The 22553-nt window shown below is 40.1% G+C and overlaps 1 protein-coding gene across 1 annotated transcript in view; it reads right to left on the bottom strand.

Annotated features, from left to right (window-relative positions):
• Positions 1-269: 269 nt before the first annotated feature.
• The window catches only part of GLI3 (GLI family zinc finger 3), a 258888-nt gene continuing 236604 nt past the window's right edge, over positions 270-22553 (bottom strand). Inside the window, exons 11-15 of the mRNA XM_063129442.1 lie at positions 16189-16338; positions 14626-14790; positions 11584-11874; positions 6506-6833; positions 270-3097 (exon numbers count right to left, since the gene is read on the bottom strand). Coding sequence (XP_062985512.1) covers positions 828-3097; positions 6506-6833; positions 11584-11874; positions 14626-14790; positions 16189-16338 — 3204 coding nt within the window. The 3' untranslated portion in view covers positions 270-827. The remainder of the gene's footprint in view (positions 3098-6505; positions 6834-11583; positions 11875-14625; positions 14791-16188; positions 16339-22553) is intronic.

Here is a 22553-nt window from a genome sequence, read left to right as displayed (position 1 = left end):
CGGCTTTCTCCAACCTCATGCCCTCTAGTTGTGTTGCACTGCAACTCCCATCATTCCCAGCCAGCTGGGAGTTGTAGTCCAATACATCCACAGGGCACCAAGTTGGGGAAGGCTGCCCTAGAATATGGCTTAGAAAATGCAACAGAAAACTGATCTGGGAAGAGTTCTTTGAAGGTACAAAGTTTGACAGCTACTGGTGCAGAGCAAGAGAAATGACACCTCAAACACATGTATATGTTTGGTGTGTGTGTGTGTGTGTGTGTGTGTGATATATACACATACATATATAATATTGGTTATTCATCTTGCTTCAAACCATTTTTGTCAAGAGGGTTTGCATGGGAGCATTGCTAAGAGGATGGAACCCAAAATGTCAACTCAATATATATGCTCAGCAATGTTGTGCCTACATGTTAAAAACTGGCTCTATAAGAACTTGGGCAACAACCATGCAAGACTGCATTTCCTTTTGAGTAGCAGGAAGTTGTGACATCAATTCATCGGACCTTCCTCAAAAATAAACCAACATGCACATCACACATTTACATTGGTTTACAATTACAAAAAAATAAAACAAAAAGAAGAGAGTCGTACAAACATTAAAAATAAAAAGAACAGAACTGTGGGTGTAACAATACTGATTCAAAATTGAAACGGAAGACAGTTTCTCCCTAGAACACTTTAGGGTTTTTCAGAGTCCTTATTCCATAAAAGGAATATACTTGAAACACATCCCATTTAGGTGAGATGAGACTGCTAAAGTACTTAAAACAACTAAAAAAAATGAATTTCTTTTTAAAATCTTTCATCTCCTAAGTTGTTTAGGTCTATTGCATAACAGCAAGAAACTTGCTTTCTTCTGCAAGTGAGGTCAACAAAGAATTCATGTCCCCAATAGCCATGTTGGTTGTGCTTATGGGCATAGCTGGGAATGTAAGAGACGCTCGGGGAGTGGTGAGGCGGGAGGAATTGCGAGAGAGATTCTGAATGATGCTGGGACTGAGGGCTCCTGAAATTAAGCTGGCGTGGTCACCATCATCTATAATAGCATCAAAATCAATCTGCACCCCTTCAAGGCTGCTGGTGTCAATGCTGTCAACTGTGCTAGTCACCTGGTTGGCCCCTGGGGAGAGGAGCTCTGACGAATTGGCATCCCCAGTCCCCTGCAGCAGGCAGCTGGCTTCCGAAAGGGGGAAAGCAGCGGTTTTCAGACTTGGCTGGCTAAACCCTGTGATTTGGTCATATAACTGACCAGAGTAATTCTGCATATTAGAGCAGAACTGTTGCGACTGACCTTGAGACTCTATCTTGATGCCATTGACCCTGTGTGGCTGGTTGGCATCCCTAACATGTCCTTGTGGCCGCCCCAAGCTATTCCTTAATGTGTTTTGCCATCGGCCACCACAGTAGCTGGCACAGGGCTGGTAGCCTTTGGCCATCATCAAACTGGATGGTTGAATCCCAACATTTTGACAGAGCGGCAGGCAACTCTGTGACCCTTGATAAAGACCGGGTTGCGAGGGAGCTGTAACTTGCTCTGTCATCATCTTACTGGAATGATTTATTTCTTGATAGTGACTGACTTCATCTACTGACTGATTATGAAGATATTCCTGGACAACCATGTTTCTGCTCTGCATCCTGTTGAGTACATTGGCAGATTGCTCATCTGACACCATGGGGTAGCCAAAGTTTTGCTGGCTCCCATTAGCTAGCATGAAATTGTTTCTCAGCTTTTGTCCTTGAATCACCATGTCACAGGTATTGTCCACTGGTTGTCTACCAATACTGTCACCATATAGTTGCGTCTTGTTTGATTGCAGGTGGTAAGAATGACTGGGGTCATTGTTGTTCATGATCATATTCTGCTGTAAACTGCAAGAGCCATTATTGTCTAGAATATGCTGGTAGCCATTTTGTTGGGTCACACCATTACTCTCCATCCCATGGTGCTGCTGTTGGACCACCATGTTGTTATAGAGGCCTAAGGTTTGAATTTGGTGGATCAGGGGCCGTTGTCCACATTTTAATTTTGACGGAGACAAGTCAGAACTTCCTGAGCTTACTTCATTCCACTGAATTGGCAGATCATTTTTATTGGCTTCAGAGTTATTTGGCGGAGGGGACTGGTCAAAGTTGTTGTTGTTCCCCACGGCTGAACTGTGATGTCCTTTACTGTTGTCTAGTCCACCATTGGGCAATTGGTTGTAAACACCCTGATTCTGGGAATTCAAATACTGGACCACGTCATCTGGTAGGAGATCCTCATCATTCAGACTGCCATCTCCTTCCATGGTGGCAGCCTCCATAGCCACATTCTCGGAGATGCTTGGGGGACAAGGGGAACAGAAGTTGCGGAACAAGCCGTCAGAGCGGGTGTAGTTCTGAAGGATGAAGTTCCGCTTTTCCATGGATGGAGGCAAAGCTGGAGGGTTAAAGCTATTGAGACTGTTGAAACGCTGCACTCTGGGAAAAGAAAGGCTATCAGAGACCGGTCTCACAGGATCACTGGCTCTCCTTGTGGCATTCCCCAACACATCATGAGACAGTAAGTGTCTCCTGTTATAACCATTTGTCCCGCCATCACTACATCTTCGAGGAGAATTCACTGGGGGCAGTGGTGACATTCCAGACTCCCTGCAATCACCCAACAGTGCCATTCTTGTTTTCAAGCTCATCCTCTCCATATTAGGCAGTGGTGTTGGTGGGGGTCCACCAGTAGCTGCTGCATATTTTGCTTTCAGCCTGTATTGCTGGGCAGGGGTAAGGCTGAGAAGACCTGGCAAGCCGTCACACTGGCTGACTTCACTAGACCGCCTGGAGGCATCAGTTGAAATGGGATCATAGGAGTCAGCAACACTGACATTCTGGAGCCTTCCCTCACCCTGGGAAGCATCACTGGATCTCCGGCTGGAGAAACAAGGTGAAATCCCAGAAGACCTGCGGCTGCTCATGTAGGCTGAGCTGATCGTGCTGGTATTGCTATCCCTTCTGTTCAGCATGTTTAGCACAGTAATGTCCATGTTTGTGAGTTCATTTTTGTTGGTTAGGATAGTCATGTTTCCTCCTATGCTGCAGCCGTTGTTTGACTGAGTACCTGGAAAATATATTCCAATAAAAAAGCAGATACACCACATTAAAAGTTGATCAAGAGAAATATAGAAATGGTATGAAATAGCTGTGTTTGTACATAATGTATGCTAACCATTGTCTGTTGACTGTTGGTTTAGCCATGAATTGTCTTGCATGCAAACAAACAAATGTGGATTGCTTTCCCTATTTCTGGCTTGTTCCTCTTTTGCTCATTTTGTCAGTCTTCAGAGCAGTTTCATTTTCAAGTTTCTTTTGCTGGGCACCTCTGTTTCATGGTGGACAGTGACACAAACAAGCAAGAGATAAACCACAGATCTAGGTTCAGATATCATGACAAGCCATGGTTGAAACAAGTCAGACGTTGTAAGACAACAACAAAACATGGCTTGTTCACATGATCAAATAAGGCTTATTGAAACCATAGAGGGCTGTGGCACATGCCAGCGTGTACAGCTAGCCATTTTGAATAGTTAAGCCATGACTTATCATGTCATCTGAACTCCATCAGTGAGAATTGTGTGAGGGTTAAACAACCCTCACATAACCCATGGCTTGTTCTAGACTCATGTGAAGGTTGCTTAGCCTTCACAAAACCTGCACTACCCATATTTGAATAATGCAACAAAGCTGTGGCTTTAATATTGAAAAACCGTTCGGTGTGCCCCACAGACCACCGTGGCTTAAACAAGCCATGGTGGGCTGTGGTGATCATGCTAACTGAGTTCATGGGTTCTATTTCTGGTTTATAGCTGTTTAACCAACCATAATTTGCTTGCAGAGATGAGTTTCAGACACAATGATAAACCAGATTTCAACAAACCATACCATGGCTTACCATTATGTGAGAACCAGGCCAATGTATTACTGGCACTTCAAGAAAATGTACTGTTAGAAATGATGTACTGTTAGAAAGATCATAGGGCCAAAAACCTTTTTGGATCCAGACACACAGATTCAAGAATAACATTGCCAGAATGCCAGATGAATGCCAATGTATTGCCCAGTTCTCATTGTAGTCTTTTATACAGTGTACTCTTTTATACAAAAAGATTCTCTTCACACAGAAAACTATCATGTAAAGGAGAAGCTAGACTAGAACTCTGACATCTACCTTTCTACATGGAGGGACTATTTTGTATGAAGGAGTGAGCGCCCACCAGCAGTCTGAAGTGGTCCAGCCAAGATACACCTTTAATACCTTGGTAAGAACTAGATGTATAAAATTGGCCTAATTGTCTTTTGTGGGATTCCACTGACTTAGCCCATGAAAATATGCAGTCTGTTTTTATGCATGACATTTAGTAAATTATAATTTAAATCAAAACAGACTCCGAAAAACACAAGCCAAAATGGTCAAATATGTAATTCTGGAAATTATTTGAGGTATTTTTTTTTAAAAAAAATTCTTAAATATGATTTACATGGTATTCAAAATAACATTATTGTTTTGCCTTCATAAAAATCAACAGCAATTATTACTATTTTACATTTATGTAGTTCCCTTTATTGGAATGAACTTAAGCCAGGCGCAAGAATTACCACAGATATTTTGTATGGATGGCTACAATTAAATATGTTATGCAACAAAGCTGGGAGGAAAAATATTGACGCAAAACCAAAATCCTCCTCATGCAAAATGGTGATGAGACCTCCAGAACTCAATGCACTCTGGGTGTGTTTTGTTTCCTAATTCCATTTCTATTTGGCACCAACACACATACATATTGGACCAAACTCCAGAAACTTTCCATATCTTGTCATGACCAAAATAACAGGAAATTAGTTTTCTCCCTGACATGATACTTTGCTGTGTGCAGGGACTAAGGCCTTAGCTAGACCTAAGGTTTATCCCGGGGTCGTCCCTGCCTGCTCCCGGGATATCCTGTGTGTCATTTACATGAACAGGGATGACCCCAGGACGAAACCAGGATAAACCTTAGGTCTAGCTAAGGCCTCAGACTGTCACCTGAAATGTGAAATCTTGAATCCATTAATCTTACGAGTTTGAGAAAGCAATCTTAGACACGTCAACAAGGAACTAAACCCGAATTTCAATGAGGCTTACTGTGATGGTTTGCTGTTTTATGCCTGTTCTAGATATAAGTATGTGTAATAAGTATGTGTAATGTTTTTAAGAACTTTTATGGTTTAAAGATGTATTTACTGTGTTTTATACTGGAACCAGGATGGTAAGGTGAAATGCTAGAGGGAGGCAGGGAGAGGGAGTGACCAGGATGTGAGGTGAGTGCTGATTGGCTGGTGTGTCGAAGGTCTGGATTGGCTGGTGGTAAGAGTGTGGGAGGAGTTAGATAATTGGGTCTGTATGTGAAGTGCAGTGTGAGAGCTTGGTTTTGGGTCTGGCAGAAATAGGATGGGATAAGGATAGTGTAGGATCTACATGGGTTGTTGTTTGGGGGGAATAGAGGGAGGGAGGAGTGATAGTGTGGCCTAGAGAGTGGAGTAGGCAGGGTTGAAACTGAAGCATTTTTGAAACCGTTTTGAAACCATTTAAAGAGACTGTACTGAACCCATTACACTTTGTGCCTGAGGAAACCATTACACTTTTACAACTGCAATAGTTTACTACTCGTTAATAAATAGGAGAAATAAAGGAGTCTCAAGGGGGTGGACCTCACACTTACACCCAGGTGAGAGTGTACAGGTAGCAGCCTTAGTTAATTACTCAACTGATTTATCAATTAACTTCAAGTAGATGTGCATATGGGTAAAACAACAGTTCTTCAGAAAAAAGCATAGTTTGCTTTTAGGTGATGGAATACATGTGTCATAACATGCATCATCTTAGAACAGGCGTTGCTCCTTCCTGTGTGAGAGAAAGCAGGGAATGCCTCTTTGAAGGTGATATTTGACATCTGCAGTTTTTATATGTAATAATATCTTTTTAAAGTCGCCATCTGATTAACTGGGATGACTTTTTGGTTGACAATGATTTCTTAAAATCAATTAATCCTGTAAACTATTTAATTAAATATTACACCACTGCTATAATATTTATAAGCAATAATAGCTTTTTAAAGTCTCTGTCAAATTAACTGGGATGCTTTTTCAGTGGACAACCATTTTCTTCAACCAATTAACCCTGTAAATTATTAAATTAAATATTACACCACTATTGGGGTCCATAACTTGCACGGAGGAGCATTCAAACAAGCGATCTCCACCTGCAATTTGAAGTGGTGCAGTCCAGCTGGACTTGCATCACATGACTCTGCTAATCAGGTTGCTCAGCTCTGACTTTGTCAAAGGAAGGCCCTAAGAATATTCCATAATTTGGTTTAAAGCTTGGAGAACTTTTTGTTCTGCTTTAGATGGTTCTTAATTTCTCTTCTAAAAAAATATTAACATCAGAAGTTATGGCAGTGAACACAGAAATAAGATGATATTATCTCACCGTTTCCTATGAGAGGTGGCAAGGTTGGGGCTTTGGAAGGTGGCATGGGGTTCAGTCTTGGAAGCACTCCGTTGATTTGTTTCAACCTTTCTAGCTTGACTTGCTCCATCCATTTGGTCTCTGTCATATTCCTCCTGGCCTGTAAGCCAAGAGCTGTGGTTGCTGTGGAAATGGTAGAGTCCATGATAGGGGTTTCATCTATGACACTGAGGTCTCCTACACTACCTCTACTGGTCAAATTAAGCTCGATCCCATGGTTGGAATAGTTGCTGATGGGGGACTGTTCGCTGCTGCATGTAGACTGACCACCAGGGCTTGGCTGAGATGTCTGTTTGGAGGAAAAAAGATATAGAAAAACACGATTAGAAGCAGAATACATCTTGCATCCATTACATTGAAAGAGAAATGAGGCACAATCTGAATAAATAAATAAATAAATAAGATACCTGGCAACATAGCTAAGAAAGAATCACAATTCACAATTAAGGGAAACCTTACTTGGTCAGACTCATGATCCATCTAGCCCAACATACTACAGCTGAGAAAGGCCAATACAGGGAAATTATACAATTACACATGGTAGGAGCAAAGTACTCCTATCTCACCCAATCACTTTAAGCTTCTGAAATTGAAGGTTTCGAAGACATCCTGTTCAAGCGAATGTATGTGCAATTAGTTCCACAATTCCCAAGAAGAGTTGGACTGGTATTTCTTGTATCATGCTTTCTCCCATTCCAAATAACACTTGGAAAGCCTCTTTTCAAAATGAAGGGGGTTTCAAAAGCTGTCTTTGATATGGCATAAATGTCTCTGGTTCAAAAGAAAACGTCCCTCCATGAATGTCTGAAAGCTTGGGCATGCCAAAAGTAGCTCTTCAGATGCTAGCCAATGCACAGACAGCAGATCTAACTATTAAGGGCACAATCCTATGCATGTTTAGACAGAAAAAAATGTCCTAGGAAATGCTGAGAGTTGTAGGACTTTTCTGTTTGCACCCTAACAGATTGCACTCTAACAGATTAGTAGCTCTATGCATCAGTCACTGTCAAACACAGATGTCTAATTAAAAGCCTTCATTGTACCATCAGAAACATTCCACCCAAAAGAAAAGCCTAAGATAATAGGAACACCAGTTTACAGCTCTAATTTTACTCACAACAACCATTTCCTTGAAGACTTCCCTTCTACTGTATCTCAAAATAAAATCCTGTACTCTTTCCTGTACTCTGTTATGTTTTTGTACCTGTTGATGTTCACCTGCCACAGCTAAACCTAACCAGGAGAAGTTCAGCAATATGAATTGTAAGGCTTGTTTTACTGCAGTGATGCTTAAAAAACAAACAAACCCACACACCACAGCATTTTCATGTAATCAACAGCCTCACCTAAAAGAAATATTAGGAGAGAGAAGCAGAACAGAATTTTAGAAGATGGTTCTAAGTTGCAGGCATATCAACTTAGAATTAACAAAATAGCTTTGTTAAGCCCAGTGCTGTGTGTAACCTGCACTAAAGAGAGAGAAAAAAGAAAGAAAATTCTGAAGCCAGGCAAAACAAATCCTGTGCCAAGAAATGTTGCATTCGTTAACCTGTATAATTGTATACATTGATCTAATCTGCACAATCTTCTCTTTTTTTGCACAACTTACTCTGCAATTATAACTATTTGGGATATTTTATCTGGTTTTACGGGTCATAGGGATTGAGTGACAAGCCATAAAGGACTCTGAAGCTTTCCTCCTACACTGGACATGTGGAGATTTGTGTACAACTTATTCAAACAGGCCTTTAGGGTTTGAAATCTCAACAGGCGCTGCTTGTACCAGTGATGTGGGCTGCAAAGTTTTCCACAAAATATTTTCAATTTCTAAAAATATATTGTTCCGTAAAGTTAGTGAATCAACGAAAGGAAAGAATACCCATACACTGGCCAGTTTCAAAATTCTCCTTTAAGAGAACTGTATCCCTCTTGTCATGCTCTGTCCACATATTTCAACAATGCATGGGGAGGCACTGCCCTCTGTGTGTTCAGCAGAAGGTGAGAACAGGCTGCCCCACCCATAAAAGTCAGTACTCCTGATCAGGAACTCTGGTGTGACTGGAGTTTCCAGGGGTGAGCACAGCTGTATCCCCACATTCCACTGGACAGGTAGAGATTAGTGGCATAGCCAGCAGGTGTGATCTCACTTCACCTGCATGCACTGACTGAATGCATGGTTGCAGCATGAGAAAAGAACTCACACTCAGGATATAGCTTTATATGGAATACACAGCTCTTTGCATGTGCTAACGCTATTATGTTGATAATTTTCAGTGCTTTCATTTGTTTTCTCACAATTGAAACAATGAGAGGAGAGTGCATGCTACTGAATTATCATGTCTTAAATATTTACAAATATTCCACTAATAATAATAGTAATAATAAATTTTGACTAAAGCTTTGAATATAACATTTAAAACATAAGAGGTACGCTTTACGGATTTTTTTCCTCTAAACAAATATTTAGCTTCAAATAATTTTGGCTGTTGGGAAAAAGTTTGCTTATTATGTTTTTATTTTAAAAAAACTTTAGAGTTTTGTATATAGCATATAACATTAACATGGCATACTTACACGTTTTTACTAAAATAAGTCAGATGAATAGACAAAGGGTGCAATCCAATGCCCAATTATCTAGGAGTTAAGCCACGCTGAACTCAATGGAACTTACTTCTGAGTAAACATTACATTGTAAATTAGATAACTGTATTTTGTATTTGTGCTTTTAACCTGTTGGTTGTTTTATTATGGTTTTAATTTTTGTGAACTGCCCAGGGAGCTTCGGCTACTGGGCGGTATAAAAATGTAATAAATAAATAAATAAATAAATAGATCCCAATAAATTTAGGACATTGAAAAAACTCCCAGAAAGTGTTCAGATTGATTCCGCCCCAGAAGAACCCATATCGCTGGCTCATTTGCAGGTCTATCATTGCAACTGTAAAGTTTTTATTCACGTTGTTTTTTTAATAACAAAAGCTGAATTCTGTGCCCAGCTGAATTCTGCTGGCGTTTCTGTGCTCCAGCAGAGTTTCAGTATACACACAACTCAGATTAAGACATGCAGAATCATCTTGCTCTCAAGAACAGCCTCCTTAATATTCTCTTACAAGTTACTTAGGGGTTTTTTTGCCTGTCAGCTCTTGATCTGCATGAACACTCTTATTATGGACTGATTAACTCATTTTTATTTTAAAATGAAATAAAAATCTTAAAGATTTTAATGAAATCGTCATGAAAAGATTTTCCATTAAGTGAGGTAAGCATGCAAGTGCTCTCAGGATCACAGTGAAGAACAACAAAAAGTATTTTTTTTGCCATACTATTAGCACTGTTGTATGAGCATTCAGTTGAAAACCTCAGTGGCAGTATTAAAATCAATTAATTCACAGTGAAACACTGTTAGGGCAGCCACAGTTTCATGTTAGATGAGCAAAGAAATGTTAGGGTCAGAAGCCTGTTCTTGTAGCTGGCAAATTGTTCACAGCAGTCACAAAACAGAGAATGATCACGGATGTGTATGTGAATATGCAAATGCCTATGTAACACTGTCCTCAGATCTGGTTGTACCACATGCCATTTGTTATGAAATGCCCAGCTCATGACAGTCGTGAATGCATTTGATGGAATGTTCCCAAATAGCAAGCAAATGGTTTTTTAAAAAATTGCAGTGAAAACTTATAGAAAAGTTAAAATCCCCTCACCTTATTACCCACTGTCCTTAGGAAGTTAGAACAAGTCATTAAAGAACATTAGATAGAAGAAACATTGGATTAGTACAATAACAAAAATTAAATGTTAAGTCATATAACACAAAGAGATGCACACAATTAAGTAACACTCTAATCAACTATTTTGGCACTTATTTTGGATTGTGCAATATTTAATGTTATATGTTAAGTATATTTTCTACATGTTTTCAAGAATCTTTGCTCCCATTTTTTTTTTCAAATCTCTCAAAACAAACACATTGCTGAAATCTTAAACCGACTAGAAAATATGTTCAACTAGACCAGAAACACAGTACAAATTAAATAATTTGGATCCAATTTCTGATCCTAGTAGCAAGCATAGCCTCCAACTGGAGATGGAATGTTCATTCATTTCAGTGGAGGGCGCTGATCCTTTGCAGAGGCATAAGCAGATCCGTTCTCTCCATTGGAAAGAATGGGGAATCCTTACAGGTGGGATGTTAATGAATGCATCTAAGTGCACACAGATTACTTGAAAAGGGCAAATCAACATGGCAAACACAATAAGTCACGTTAGATGTATTTATCACAATCTGCAATCTCAAAATTGAAATTGTGGCACAAGTTGCACTGAAGTGGTAAATGTATGACTATACCACTTCAGACTGTAGGTGGACAGATCACACAATTCTAGCTTAACCGCATCTCTTTCACACTGGTATTCTATGTGCAGGGTCTTTTTGGGATTTTTTAAGGGGAACGTTCAATCATGACAGGCCCCAATGGCAATCATGTTTACCACCTCCGTGAGAAGTAGGCCTTACTGCAACCTTCCTCAATCTGGTGCTCTCCAGATGTTTTGGAATACAACCCTCAAGATTCCTCACTATTGGCCATGATGGCTGGGGCTTATAGGAGCTTAAGACCACAACATCTGGAGGGCAACAGGGTGGCATGTTGGGTGCTACCACTGATTTTTAACATACAAATAGTGTGAGGTATTATAAGTGCACCAGCAGATCCAAGATGAGCAAGGGGAGGACCCATGACATTTAGTTGTCCCCTCCTTTTTCACCGAAAAAGTATTTAGAAGTGAATGCTTGAGGCAGCTACAAATGGCAGCGTTTGAGGCATGTGAGACCATCCAATCTTCAAATAGTTTCCCACGTTGATTCCCATTATATTGGACCTGCCAGATACAAGTTCTTATATTTTATAAGGGTTTGTTTTGAAGTGAAGAACCTGAAGGGTTAGAGTTGCAGTATGTTATAAAGAACTCACAAGCAATCCATGATCTTTTACAAGAGGAATTTTTTTTTAAAAAAAAAAGCTCACGATTTTGCATACCATTGGCTTCTCCGACTTGACAGCTTTGACTTGGAGGCATTCTTCACGCTTTGAGGTAGTGTTGCTGAGGTCTTTTTGCTCACCAATTGCACCCTGAGTCTGATGGCCTGGGGATCTGGTTTGTGAATGGCTGCCTTGGTCTCTTGGCGGGGGATGCCTTGGATGGATGTCTCCCCGCTGCTTCTTGGTGACGTGTGCTTCAGGACCATGCACAGTCTTTACGTGCTTTCGGAGAGAACTAGGGTCTGTGTACCGCTTTGTGCAGCCTGGTATCTTGCAGACATAGGGTTTCTGTAAGCGGGAGGAAAAATGCTAATATTGTTTTGAGGTTCTTCCAGGCGACAATTATCAATGCTATATTACTGGTGTGTTCAAACCCACAGGATGTGAATGTCCTTTTTCATTAAATCGCTGATTGGCTCTGATGTCACTTAGGGTCAAAATAGACATTATTTTAAAGACCTACATGCTAGTTACAGCTTTCTTTCATTTCTACTCTAGAGTGCAGGGGACCCAATCTGGATCAGGACCCTAGCATTGGGCTTTAACTCTTTCCCTCTGCTATGGGCCCAATCTAGATTGGGGAAGGACACCTGCTATGAGTATCATAATTCAATCGGGAGAATCTTCTAATTCTGTAGTTCTTTGGGCTGAAAATTACCAAATGTGTGTACCCTGATGCTTGCCTGGAGGATTTCGGGGAGAGAGCAAAACCCAGAGGAGAGAATCATCTCAAATGATACTTCTCCATAAGCCCAAAGAACAGAAAAGGAAAATGAAGTGCCATATATAGTTGGAAACCAAGGAAGGACATGAAAAGCACATTGTACATGTTTTGAATATGCAAAGCGCTTTAGGGGAGTCATTACTACACAATAACTATTTCTGCAAAGTTCCCATTCTCTACTCTGGTTTTCTTTTTTAAAAAACGTAATTCCATTGTTACAACAACTCATAAGAGCACACTCCTGAAGTTTTCCAATGCTGTCATAATCCAGCAGGTGTCACCAGTAAACAGCACAAAAAAAAATTCTTTAGGTCTCTTTCCTGCTTTACATTTTTTCTTAGTTAAGATATATATTTTGGTGCAGGAAATAACATGTATACCATCTTGTGTGACGTTGGCCCATATTTATTTGCTCCGAATGTACAGGTTCGAAAACTGATACAGCAGCTTCACACAAAACAAATTGCAAGTTATTTTACCGCCGACAGGAATATTATTAAGAGTTGGAAGAATGTTACATTTGAAGTAGCCCTTCAGGGTTGTAGAATACCCTCTAACCTTGAAGAATTAAATAATTAGCATTGGATATCAGCCCAGATCTTGCACTGATTACATGCCACAGCTAGGTTCCAAAGAATTATGAAAATAGTTCTGTGAGCCTAAGGGAAATTGTGCTTCTTTTGGAACAGCCTCCTATGCATTTCACTGAAACTGAGGGGAGTTTCAAAACATGCTTGTGATTTGGCATTGGGGTCAACTGTTGAAAGATAAAAAGTCAACAACTGCACTGGGCTAGAGCATGTCTTTAAGTTGATTCCAGCCCTTGCTTCAATTAGATTATCAGCTTTTTGTTACTCTTATGACCCAATCCTATGTATTCCTATACTGGCACAGAATGGTCTATTGCATTGCAGATGTATAGACATAATGGGTTGTATCTAATGGCATCCGGGTGCCAGCGGAATGGCATCCATCAGCAGAACAGAAGCCTCCCTCCAAATCTGCTCTGGAGGGTTGGGAATACTTCTAGAGCAGATCAGGCAGGGTGTGTGTTTGTGCGGGGGGTGGGGAGCTGCAGGGGGAGAAGGAAGATAAAATGCTGTTGTGCGAGCAGGCATACATTTGTGCAGTGTTGGATGTCAATGATAGTAAATGTTTGTTGCAAGTAAAGGTAGTCTTTGGGGGAAGCTAGATTTGACATTTGTCATGTAGTTTTGCATTGCATGGTTGAGTTTTGCAAAACAATCACTGGGATGGCGATGGGGGTGAACTGGGACCATAGCATAGGGGTTGAGGCTTTACTGCTTTGCCCCTGCTACGGTCTTGATCAAAATATTCACAATGGGAGGAAAGTTCCCTTTGGCTTAGAATTTCAGTTTCCATTTTTCTTCTAGCTTTTGTGAAAGATTCAGTCTCCAAAGACAGACAAGAAACCATTTTGAATCTATTAGGGACTGCTTGCCTAATATCTGCCTGTAGCAATGCCCCCCACCCCACACAAAAAGACTGATTTGCAAAAATTGGAGATTTCATGAGCTTTGTACCAATAAAAAACCATCAAGAGCAGCTTAAAATAACTAAATAATGGCAGGTGGGCAACTTTAATCAATTATTTATCTCAAGGAAATCTGAATCAAAGAGGGATGCATACTATTTGGACATTCTGTGATTAAGAGTGAGGTCAACAACTTTTTATTTGTAATCATTTGTGTTTGGTTTACTCTTCTTTTTTGAGTTGGCTTTCTGTACAGAATAATTTAAAAATGAAGTGACACAGCATGACAACGAAACAAGGGCTGGCCTTCTAAGCAGTCCATGCTTGTGTGCCAGTTACGTGCCAGTTTACACTGATGTACTCTTGGTGTCAGCTTTGATGCCACAGAAGGCACAGGAAAAAGGCTAAACTAGCTATGGCTCCAAGGCAAGGGACACAAATGGCACAAAACTTCCCTTATAGAAGACAGTTCAGAGTTAGGGGCAGCACTGATTGGTTCTGTCCCATTATCGAAGCTCAGGATATGCTGTATCTATAGATGAGACAGAGTGTTGAATAGAAATCAAGGAGACTTTTCTCAAGTCATCTCTTTTTGTTTGTTTTTTTGAACTTCTTAAAAAAAGATAAATACATATTGCTACAATGATTTATTGTCACATATGCGCTCTCTCTCTCTCTCTCTCTCACACACACACACAGACACACACATACAGAGTTTCATGTCTTCAGTTTTTTTGGGCATGTATTTTAACAATAAATTCTTTCAACAGCATTATGTCTATGCACGGTTGGGGGATTTTACTGCCCATGTGCTCCTTACCTCATTGGAATGAGTTCTGTTTTGGTGTTTGGCGCGATCAGACGCGTTCGAGAATGCTTTGTTACAGCCCTCATGTTCGCAGACATATGGTTTCTCTCCAGTGTGAGATCTCAAGTGGGTTTTCAAGTTTTCCAGCCGGGAGTAGGCCTTTGTACAACCTTCAAACTACAGACAAGATGTAAATTTGGATTATTCTAAACATGGAGTTACAGAAAATATAGGCTCGGGTTGGGGGATAACCCAATGAAATAACACTACATCAAAGGGAAAGTAGTTTCAAGATCTAGCCATAATAGCAATGTGTTCAAGGTTCCTTTCTTTTCTTTGGTTGAGCCCATCATAATCCTCAGATAAAAGTACACAAGATAAAAGCCTAGCTTGTATCCATGTATGGCGAGTGGTTTCTTTGACACTGTAATGCAATTCTGAAGTTGCAGTCCTATGCATGTTTACCTGAGAGTAAGCCCCAATGAACACAGTGAGACTTACTCCTGAGTAAACATGTATAGGATCAGTCTGTAAGTCTTCATTCATTCATTTTTTCCTTGTCAGGTGGAAGAACTGATCTAAAAAGCAAGTGATGGATCTATCTAGAAAGTGAACTTTCTTATGAAATTCACTGTCACAAGAAGTGGTGAAGGTTACTAACCTACACAGTTGTTTTTTTAACTAAAAAAAATATCCATGGAAGATATATCAGTCATAATAAGTAGATGGAACTGCCATGTTCAGAGGAAGTACGCTTCTGAATACCAGATGACTTCCCAAAACCATCTGGCTGATCACTACTGGAAATGGTATGTTGAACTAGACAGAGACTTATACTCCCTTCCAATAATTTTTATGAACTAAAATTTATGCATATCTTCAATATGTTTGTAAAAGGCAATCAAATGGATGGCATTCTGAGTTGAATCCAAAACCATCAACCACCATGCTCCATTTTCTTTTACTTTCTCCAACAGAGCATATGATAACCAGACTGCTTATTGATGTAAATTTCTCCTAAAAGAAGCATATATTTCAAATTAAGTTTGAAGATCTAACATCCAAAGAGAAAGGAGCAAAATGGGAGCATATATCAATACAAAATAGTGTTAACCATTTATGTAATCCTTTAGAACAGGGATGCGGAACCTTTTCCAACACTTATCATATCATTTTTTTAGCAATGAGAACAACTAGTGCTGCATATAGGTGCGTGTGGGTTTTTACACTGAGACTTACTGTTTTATGTTCAACCTAATTTCATCTTTAGTTGCACTCAGTTTGGAAAGATCTTCTGGGTATTCTTCACAGCCTGCTCTCCATCCCAAATAATGTGATGTTATTGTCAATGTGGCTATGCCACTGTGCACCACGGTCTCTAGATAATTCATGAATAGGTAAATCCCACTGGTCTCATCATAGAGTCCACTACTGTGCCAGTGGCCACCTTCTATATATGAACATTCCCTTAGATATAGGATAAGGCATTTCATTATACCCAAATTGCATATATGCAAAAAGGAAAAGGAAACAGACAGCTGGGCCCACTGCATTGATTTAGTGCTGTTTACTCACAGTGCATTTGTGTGGCTTTTCTCCTGTGTGCCTCCTCATGTGTACAACCAGCATGTACTGGGCTTTGAATGGCTTCTGCTCTCGAGAACAATCCAGCCATCGGCATACAAATTCTTTCTTCTCCCCATGGATGTGGTCGTTATTTATATGCTGTAGGGATATAAACAAAGTTCAGTGCCAATGGTCTTTCATGTAGGCTTAAAACCACAATGGCCAGGTCACCCTCATACAGCCCTTGCTGCCTGGGTTTGCACAACATGACAAACCGTGGCTGGATTTTGAAATTCAACCTCATCCAGTCGGTTTGTGCTACAGCTCACTGAGACTTAAATAAGCCACAGTGGGCTATTTTGAATGTGCAAACCAGCTCATAATCCTTACAAACAACCTTACAAGGCAGGCCAACAATACCTAATATATACAGAGTGCACTTGAAGAAGCCTCAGAGTTCTCTAAAACTTAGAAACAAGCATGGGGGAGGGGCAGTGATCCCGATTTGTACCATAGTCTGTGGGGAGGGGAAGTTTAACCCTTCCCTTCCCCACCGCAATCCTGAAAAAAAAAATAGTCATCCCCATGGCAAATAGGTACAGGGAAATTATTATTATATTGCTGCTGCTGTTGTTGTTGCTGTTGTCATAAGAATTTCTTGGTCACCCTACTCTTTAAAAAGACCCAAGGCAACTTACAACAAAATGATTAAAACATACCCCCCCAAAATTTATTGGCACCAGTGGGAGCTTTTGTTTTTTAAACTATAGCTATTTGCCATGCTTGGGTGTGGCGGTTCAGGATTGCAGCTGTGGAACGAAGGGTTAAATCTCTTCCCTACACACACGGGCTACAGTTATGATCCACATTACTCTGAACTTGATTTTCATTTTCTTTAAAAACTGATGTTGCATCAGATGATCCATTTAATGTAATGTGTAGCTAGGGCCTTAGCCACCCTGGTCTCTCTCACAGTTCCGAGTATTTTCCCCCTTAACTGGCTGAAATGGCAAGCAGTAAGTTACTGAGTTTAGGGCAGCCTATATTAGGGAGCACCTCCTCCCTTTAGGCTTGTTGGAGACATCCCACTATGCATTCAAACGTTCAGGACTGCATGGGAGCAGGACCAAACCTTTTCTTCGGTGGCACCATCATTATGGAATCCTCTTTTTAGTGGGCCGTTGACAGCTAAAGGGGCTGGCCTTTGTCTCCATGGAAGCATTTCCTTTGGATATTTCCGTGATGATTTAAAATGCCTGCATGGCCTTTTAACAGGCATTTTTATGAGTGTTTTTATTATCTTATCCTTTCCCTATGATGTCTGCTTTATAGGTTGTTTGGGGACAGGCAGAACTGTTTGGGCCTGTTTCCTTGTGTTTTCATAAAGCAGTCTGGGTGCTGTGTCAACGTCAGAGAATGGAGCAAATAAATATCCACAGAAATAAATAAACAAGGAAGAACACTGCAATAACAAAGCCTCTAGGTGGCCACCTAGTTCAGGTTTCACACGCTGGTCACAAACATTTGCGAGGGAAAAGCTCCCCGAATGCCTTCTAGATAAGTAACGCATGGAAAAGTCAGATGTGCAGAAAGTCAGTAGTTCGTATTGGACCACAATCAGATAGCCAACCATATAAGCCCACTTATGTTTGCAATTATACAGGATCCCTGTGGCAAACAGATGCAAGTTCCTTATAAAAGATAACCTTAGGGTTTGTTTGTTTTTTATTACTGGCTGTTGTTTTTTTAAGTTACGGTGGCACACACAGCATATGAACCGAACAGATGTGTTGGACTTTGTACAGCCTGTCCTCTTTAAGAGTTTATGTTTCAAGTGCATATCTCTGTAGTCCATTCATATTACATGGGGCCTGTGTGGAGAGGATACGCAGATGGTAGTATTTTGAAAAAGAATCAGGGTAATACAGAGAGGGTTATGTGAAATCCATTTCCAGAAAGAAAAAGAACCAACTGCAGAAAAAAATCAGTGTATTACATTTATCAAACATCATTCTGAATTTTTTAAAAAATCAAACAAGAAAGCAAAGAAATAGCAGGCCTGATCAAAAGGAAACAAAGGAGGAAAAGAAAAATAATTACATTCAACTTTAAAATTAGTTAATCTGCACATTTCCACCACTATGGCATTTTGTTCAAATGCAAAAAAAACCTTTTCCATTTTCTAATCCATAGTCTTCTATATGTCCTGCCCATTCCCTGCAATCCGCCCAAGAACACCAGAGACATTTGGAAAGTTTCTTGTCCTCCAGAGATCTCAAGCTACAGATGAGGGGGTAATAGCATACCCTTACCTATTACTTCCCCTTATTTTATTTTTAACATTTAGACTGAGGAAGAATTCTGTAAAACTCAAAAGCTGGCATACATTATTATGAATACTTATTGATCCTAATAAAAGCTTTAATGTCCCTATATAAAGTAAGTAGTATGAAGATTGCAATCTAAAGGTTTATACAGAGAACAACACCTTTAAATTCTCGATTAATGACTTCAAATTAACTGTCAGCCCTTGATTCTGTGTTAATAATAATAATAATAATAATAATAATAATAATAATAATAATAATATTTCTTACCCACCTCTCCCTCTGGATAATATTCAAATTTACAGACCATTTACAAAAATGTCCTGAAAGAGTGCAAAACTCAATTGTTTTATTACCCTCACATGCGTAGAAAAGGTTTGTTTAAAGCATACAGGAGTTTAAGAGTAATTAATTAGCATTAAATGATGTACATATTCATCCTTTTTTTTATTTAAATCATTTATACCCAGCTGTTCAGCTGGAAAGGATTCCAGGGTGCAGGGTATAACCTAAGTCTACAAGTGCTCTGCTGAATGTTCATGGTGTTTGATTTTCAATGTAAAATGCGCCAAATACACGTGAAAACTTAACTTATTTTCTTATGACCTTACCAATTTTCCCAGCACCCACAAAACTAGTCTGTGCAACTCATGGCCTTGTCCAAAGAATTAACTTGATTTTAATTTCCTCTCCGTGTGTGTGTGTGAACGTGTGTGCACATAGTTCCTTTCCTCCCTGCTTAACTGTCCACATTTTGGTTAGCAAATCCTGCTGCCATATACTATTCTGTTTCCTATTTTTTCTACCATCTTTAGTCCAATAGATTTTGCAATTCTATAGCCCACATAACATCCATGTTTAAAACTAACCATATTTATAAGAATGAAGTTTATTTATTATTCTATCTACCTACCTATCTATTCATTTACATTTCTATACTGCCCAACAGCTGAAGTTCAAAACCATAAAATACAACACGACAAAACAGAATATAAAACTTTAAAGATATAGTATAAAACCAAATTAAAAATTACTATACGTATACCCTGCTTTTATATATGATATGTGTATTATATTATATATTGGGCCTGTTCCGACAAGACTTCAGACTGTGTGGTTAGCGAAACTGTGGTTCTCTGGGGTTAGCACTAGCCACAACCCATGCTGTCGCACACAACACAACATTTTAAGCCATGGTTAGGGCTGCTAACCCTGCTGCAGACAGTCCGACTGTGGTTGGTGAGTGAACAGGGTTTAGCAAAAGGCATCGCACAAGTCACCTTAAACCCTGCTGCTTAACCAAAAGCCTCAACCAGTAGGATTTAAGATGTCTTCTGAACAGACCCATTAACATATATTATATGCTTATTATACATATACCCAGCTGTTTAGTCAACATTGGTGTCCAAAGAAGCTTAAAACAATAAAAGCCATCAAAAACAAATAACAATGTTCGATGTGTTCATGTGTGTATATAGAGGAGGGACTTTTTGCAGCTCATAGTTCTAGCTTCAGTTTTTGTATTTTGTGTTGCTCTTTTTGTATCCCATTTGGCTAGTTTATTCCTTCTCTTTAATTAAAGCCACTTGCTGAACCTACACATACACACACACACACACACACACACACACACACAGAGAGAGAGAGAGAGAGAGAGTATTCTGATGACCTGTAGTCAGATCTACAGCTTTCTTACCTCACATGGTGAAAGAAGTTTTACAAAGTTGCCACAAATAATATACAAGGCTTCATTTAAATCGCTTTTATAAGATTGTCCCTTCAGCAATTGCCAAAAAGGGATGAGCTAACTGTGGCTAAACTCCACAGACAGCCTAAAAGAGTGTCAAGTATCAAGTGCACATAATGAATTAAGCATACATGTCCACCCAGTGTGCGGCTGCTGTAAAGAAGGCAAACTCCATGTTAGGCATTATAAGAAAAGGAATTGAAAATAAAACGGCCAGTACGGTACCGCCCTTATATAAATCGATGGTGCGACCACACTTAGAATACTGTGTACAGTTCTGGTCACCACACCTAAAAAAGGACATTATAGAGCTGGAAAAAGTGTAGAAAAGGGCAAGTAAAATGATTAAGGGGCTGGAGCATTTCCCCTATGAGGGAAGGTTACATCAATTGGGATTGTTTAGCTTGGGAAAAAGGAGGCTGAGGGGAGACATGATAGAGGGGTACAAAATTATGCATGGTATGGAGAATGTGGACGGGGAGACATTTTTCTCCTTCTCAAAATACTAGAACCAGGGGTCATCCCATGAAACTGATTGGTGGGAGATCCAGGACAAATAAAAGGAAGTACTTCTTCACACAGCGCATAGTTAAATTATGGAACTCACTACCACAAGATGTAGTGATGGCCACCAATCTGGATGGCTTCAAAAGGGGGTTGGATAAATTCCTGGTGGCAAAGGCTATCAATGGCTACTAGCCCTGATAGTTGTGTGCTATCTCCAGTATTCGAGGCAATAAGCCTGTGTGCACCAGTTGCTTGTGAACATGGGTGGGAGGGTGCTGTTGCACCATGTCCTGCTTGTTCATCCCTGGCCGATGGCTGGTTGGCCATTGTGTGAACAGAGTGCTGGACTGGATGGACCCTTGGTGTGATCCACCATGGTACTTCTTATGTTCTATATGTTCTTAACCCAAGCTTTGATACCTGCATTTCACTCTATTCAACTTAGATTCGTAGAATCATAGAATTGCGGACTTAGAAGGGACCACAAAGTTCATCTAGTCCAATCCTCTTCAATGTGCACAGAAACCAATTAAACCATCCATGAGAGGTGGCTGTCCAGCCTCTTCTTAAAAACCTCCAGAGATGAAAGCCCACAACCTCCATCAGTAGACTGTTCCACTGTTATACAGATCTTACCATCAGGAAATTTCCCCTTATATTTAATCTAAATCTAGCTAGCTGTAACTTATACCCATTATTTTGGGTCCTAATTTCTGTGGCAATGGAAAATAGTTCTTGACCATCCTCCTGTGGCACCCTTTTATATACCTGAACACTACTAACATGTCTGCCCTCAGTCTTGTTTTCTCCATGCTGAACATCCCATGTTAGATTGTACATGACATCGCAATCAGTGCCACAAATTCACCCACATCTTTGAGTATGATACAGCTGTAGACTGAGATCCACAAGCAAACCGGTGAGAGACAGGTAGATGTAGGCAAGTCATACATCTTATTGTCATTTACCTATAATATTATTATACAGATATGCAAGATGCCAAAAGCGTGGCCTAGTTCAAACACTTGGCTTCACAGTAGTGTCTTTTGCTTAGCGTGAGCGACAACCAGGCATTGGGAATTGCTGTACTGAGAATTGCTGTACCTAGAACTACAGGCAGTATCTAATACGATGCTTACACCGTGCCGGTTCTTTTGCACCCACCACTTGTGCAATGGAGATTTAGCGTTTCCAGGGGCAACCCGAAATGAGTGGAAATGCCAGTTTATACAGTAGAGCAGGTCAGTGGAGCTTTCATAAGGGAGTTCTTCTGATCCGTCCCAATTCAGGAATGAACATTTCCACTTGTTTCGGGGCTTCCTCAGGAAATCTTCATTGTATAAATGGTGGGTCCCGCTTCTGCAATGGAATAGATGGGACCCACTCCTCACAGAAGGGAATCAGCTGGCTGCAAAAGAATCAGTGGGGGGCCTAGGCATCCCATGGAATACTCCCCCATGTGAACAATAGCATGTGTAAGTGAGCAATCATGCATAAAACCATTTGCGCAATTCACTTGTTATGCAAGATCTCTCCACTCCTTTGGGAAGATTCATACATATTGGCATTTGATTGTATATGAGATTGTCCAGCTCCTAGATATCATTTGTATGCAAAGCCTACAGACTCCCAAGGATTGACCATAGACCCTACCATGCAAAACACATTATTTCACGCCCAACTAGGTTAAGGTCTACTATGTCTCAATGAGGTTAAGGTCTACTATGATAATTTGGACACATACATAGTTAGTATCTAGGAAAAGCACGTTTTCCTTAGCATCTTTCTATATT

The sequence above is a fragment of the Elgaria multicarinata genome, chromosome 1 (genome assembly GCF_023053635.1).
Source record: "Elgaria multicarinata webbii isolate HBS135686 ecotype San Diego chromosome 1, rElgMul1.1.pri, whole genome shotgun sequence".
Lineage (NCBI taxonomy): Eukaryota > Metazoa > Chordata > Lepidosauria > Squamata > Anguidae > Elgaria > Elgaria multicarinata.
Note: the sequence above shows the minus strand (reverse complement) of the source record. Positions and strands in the feature narration are given on the sequence as shown.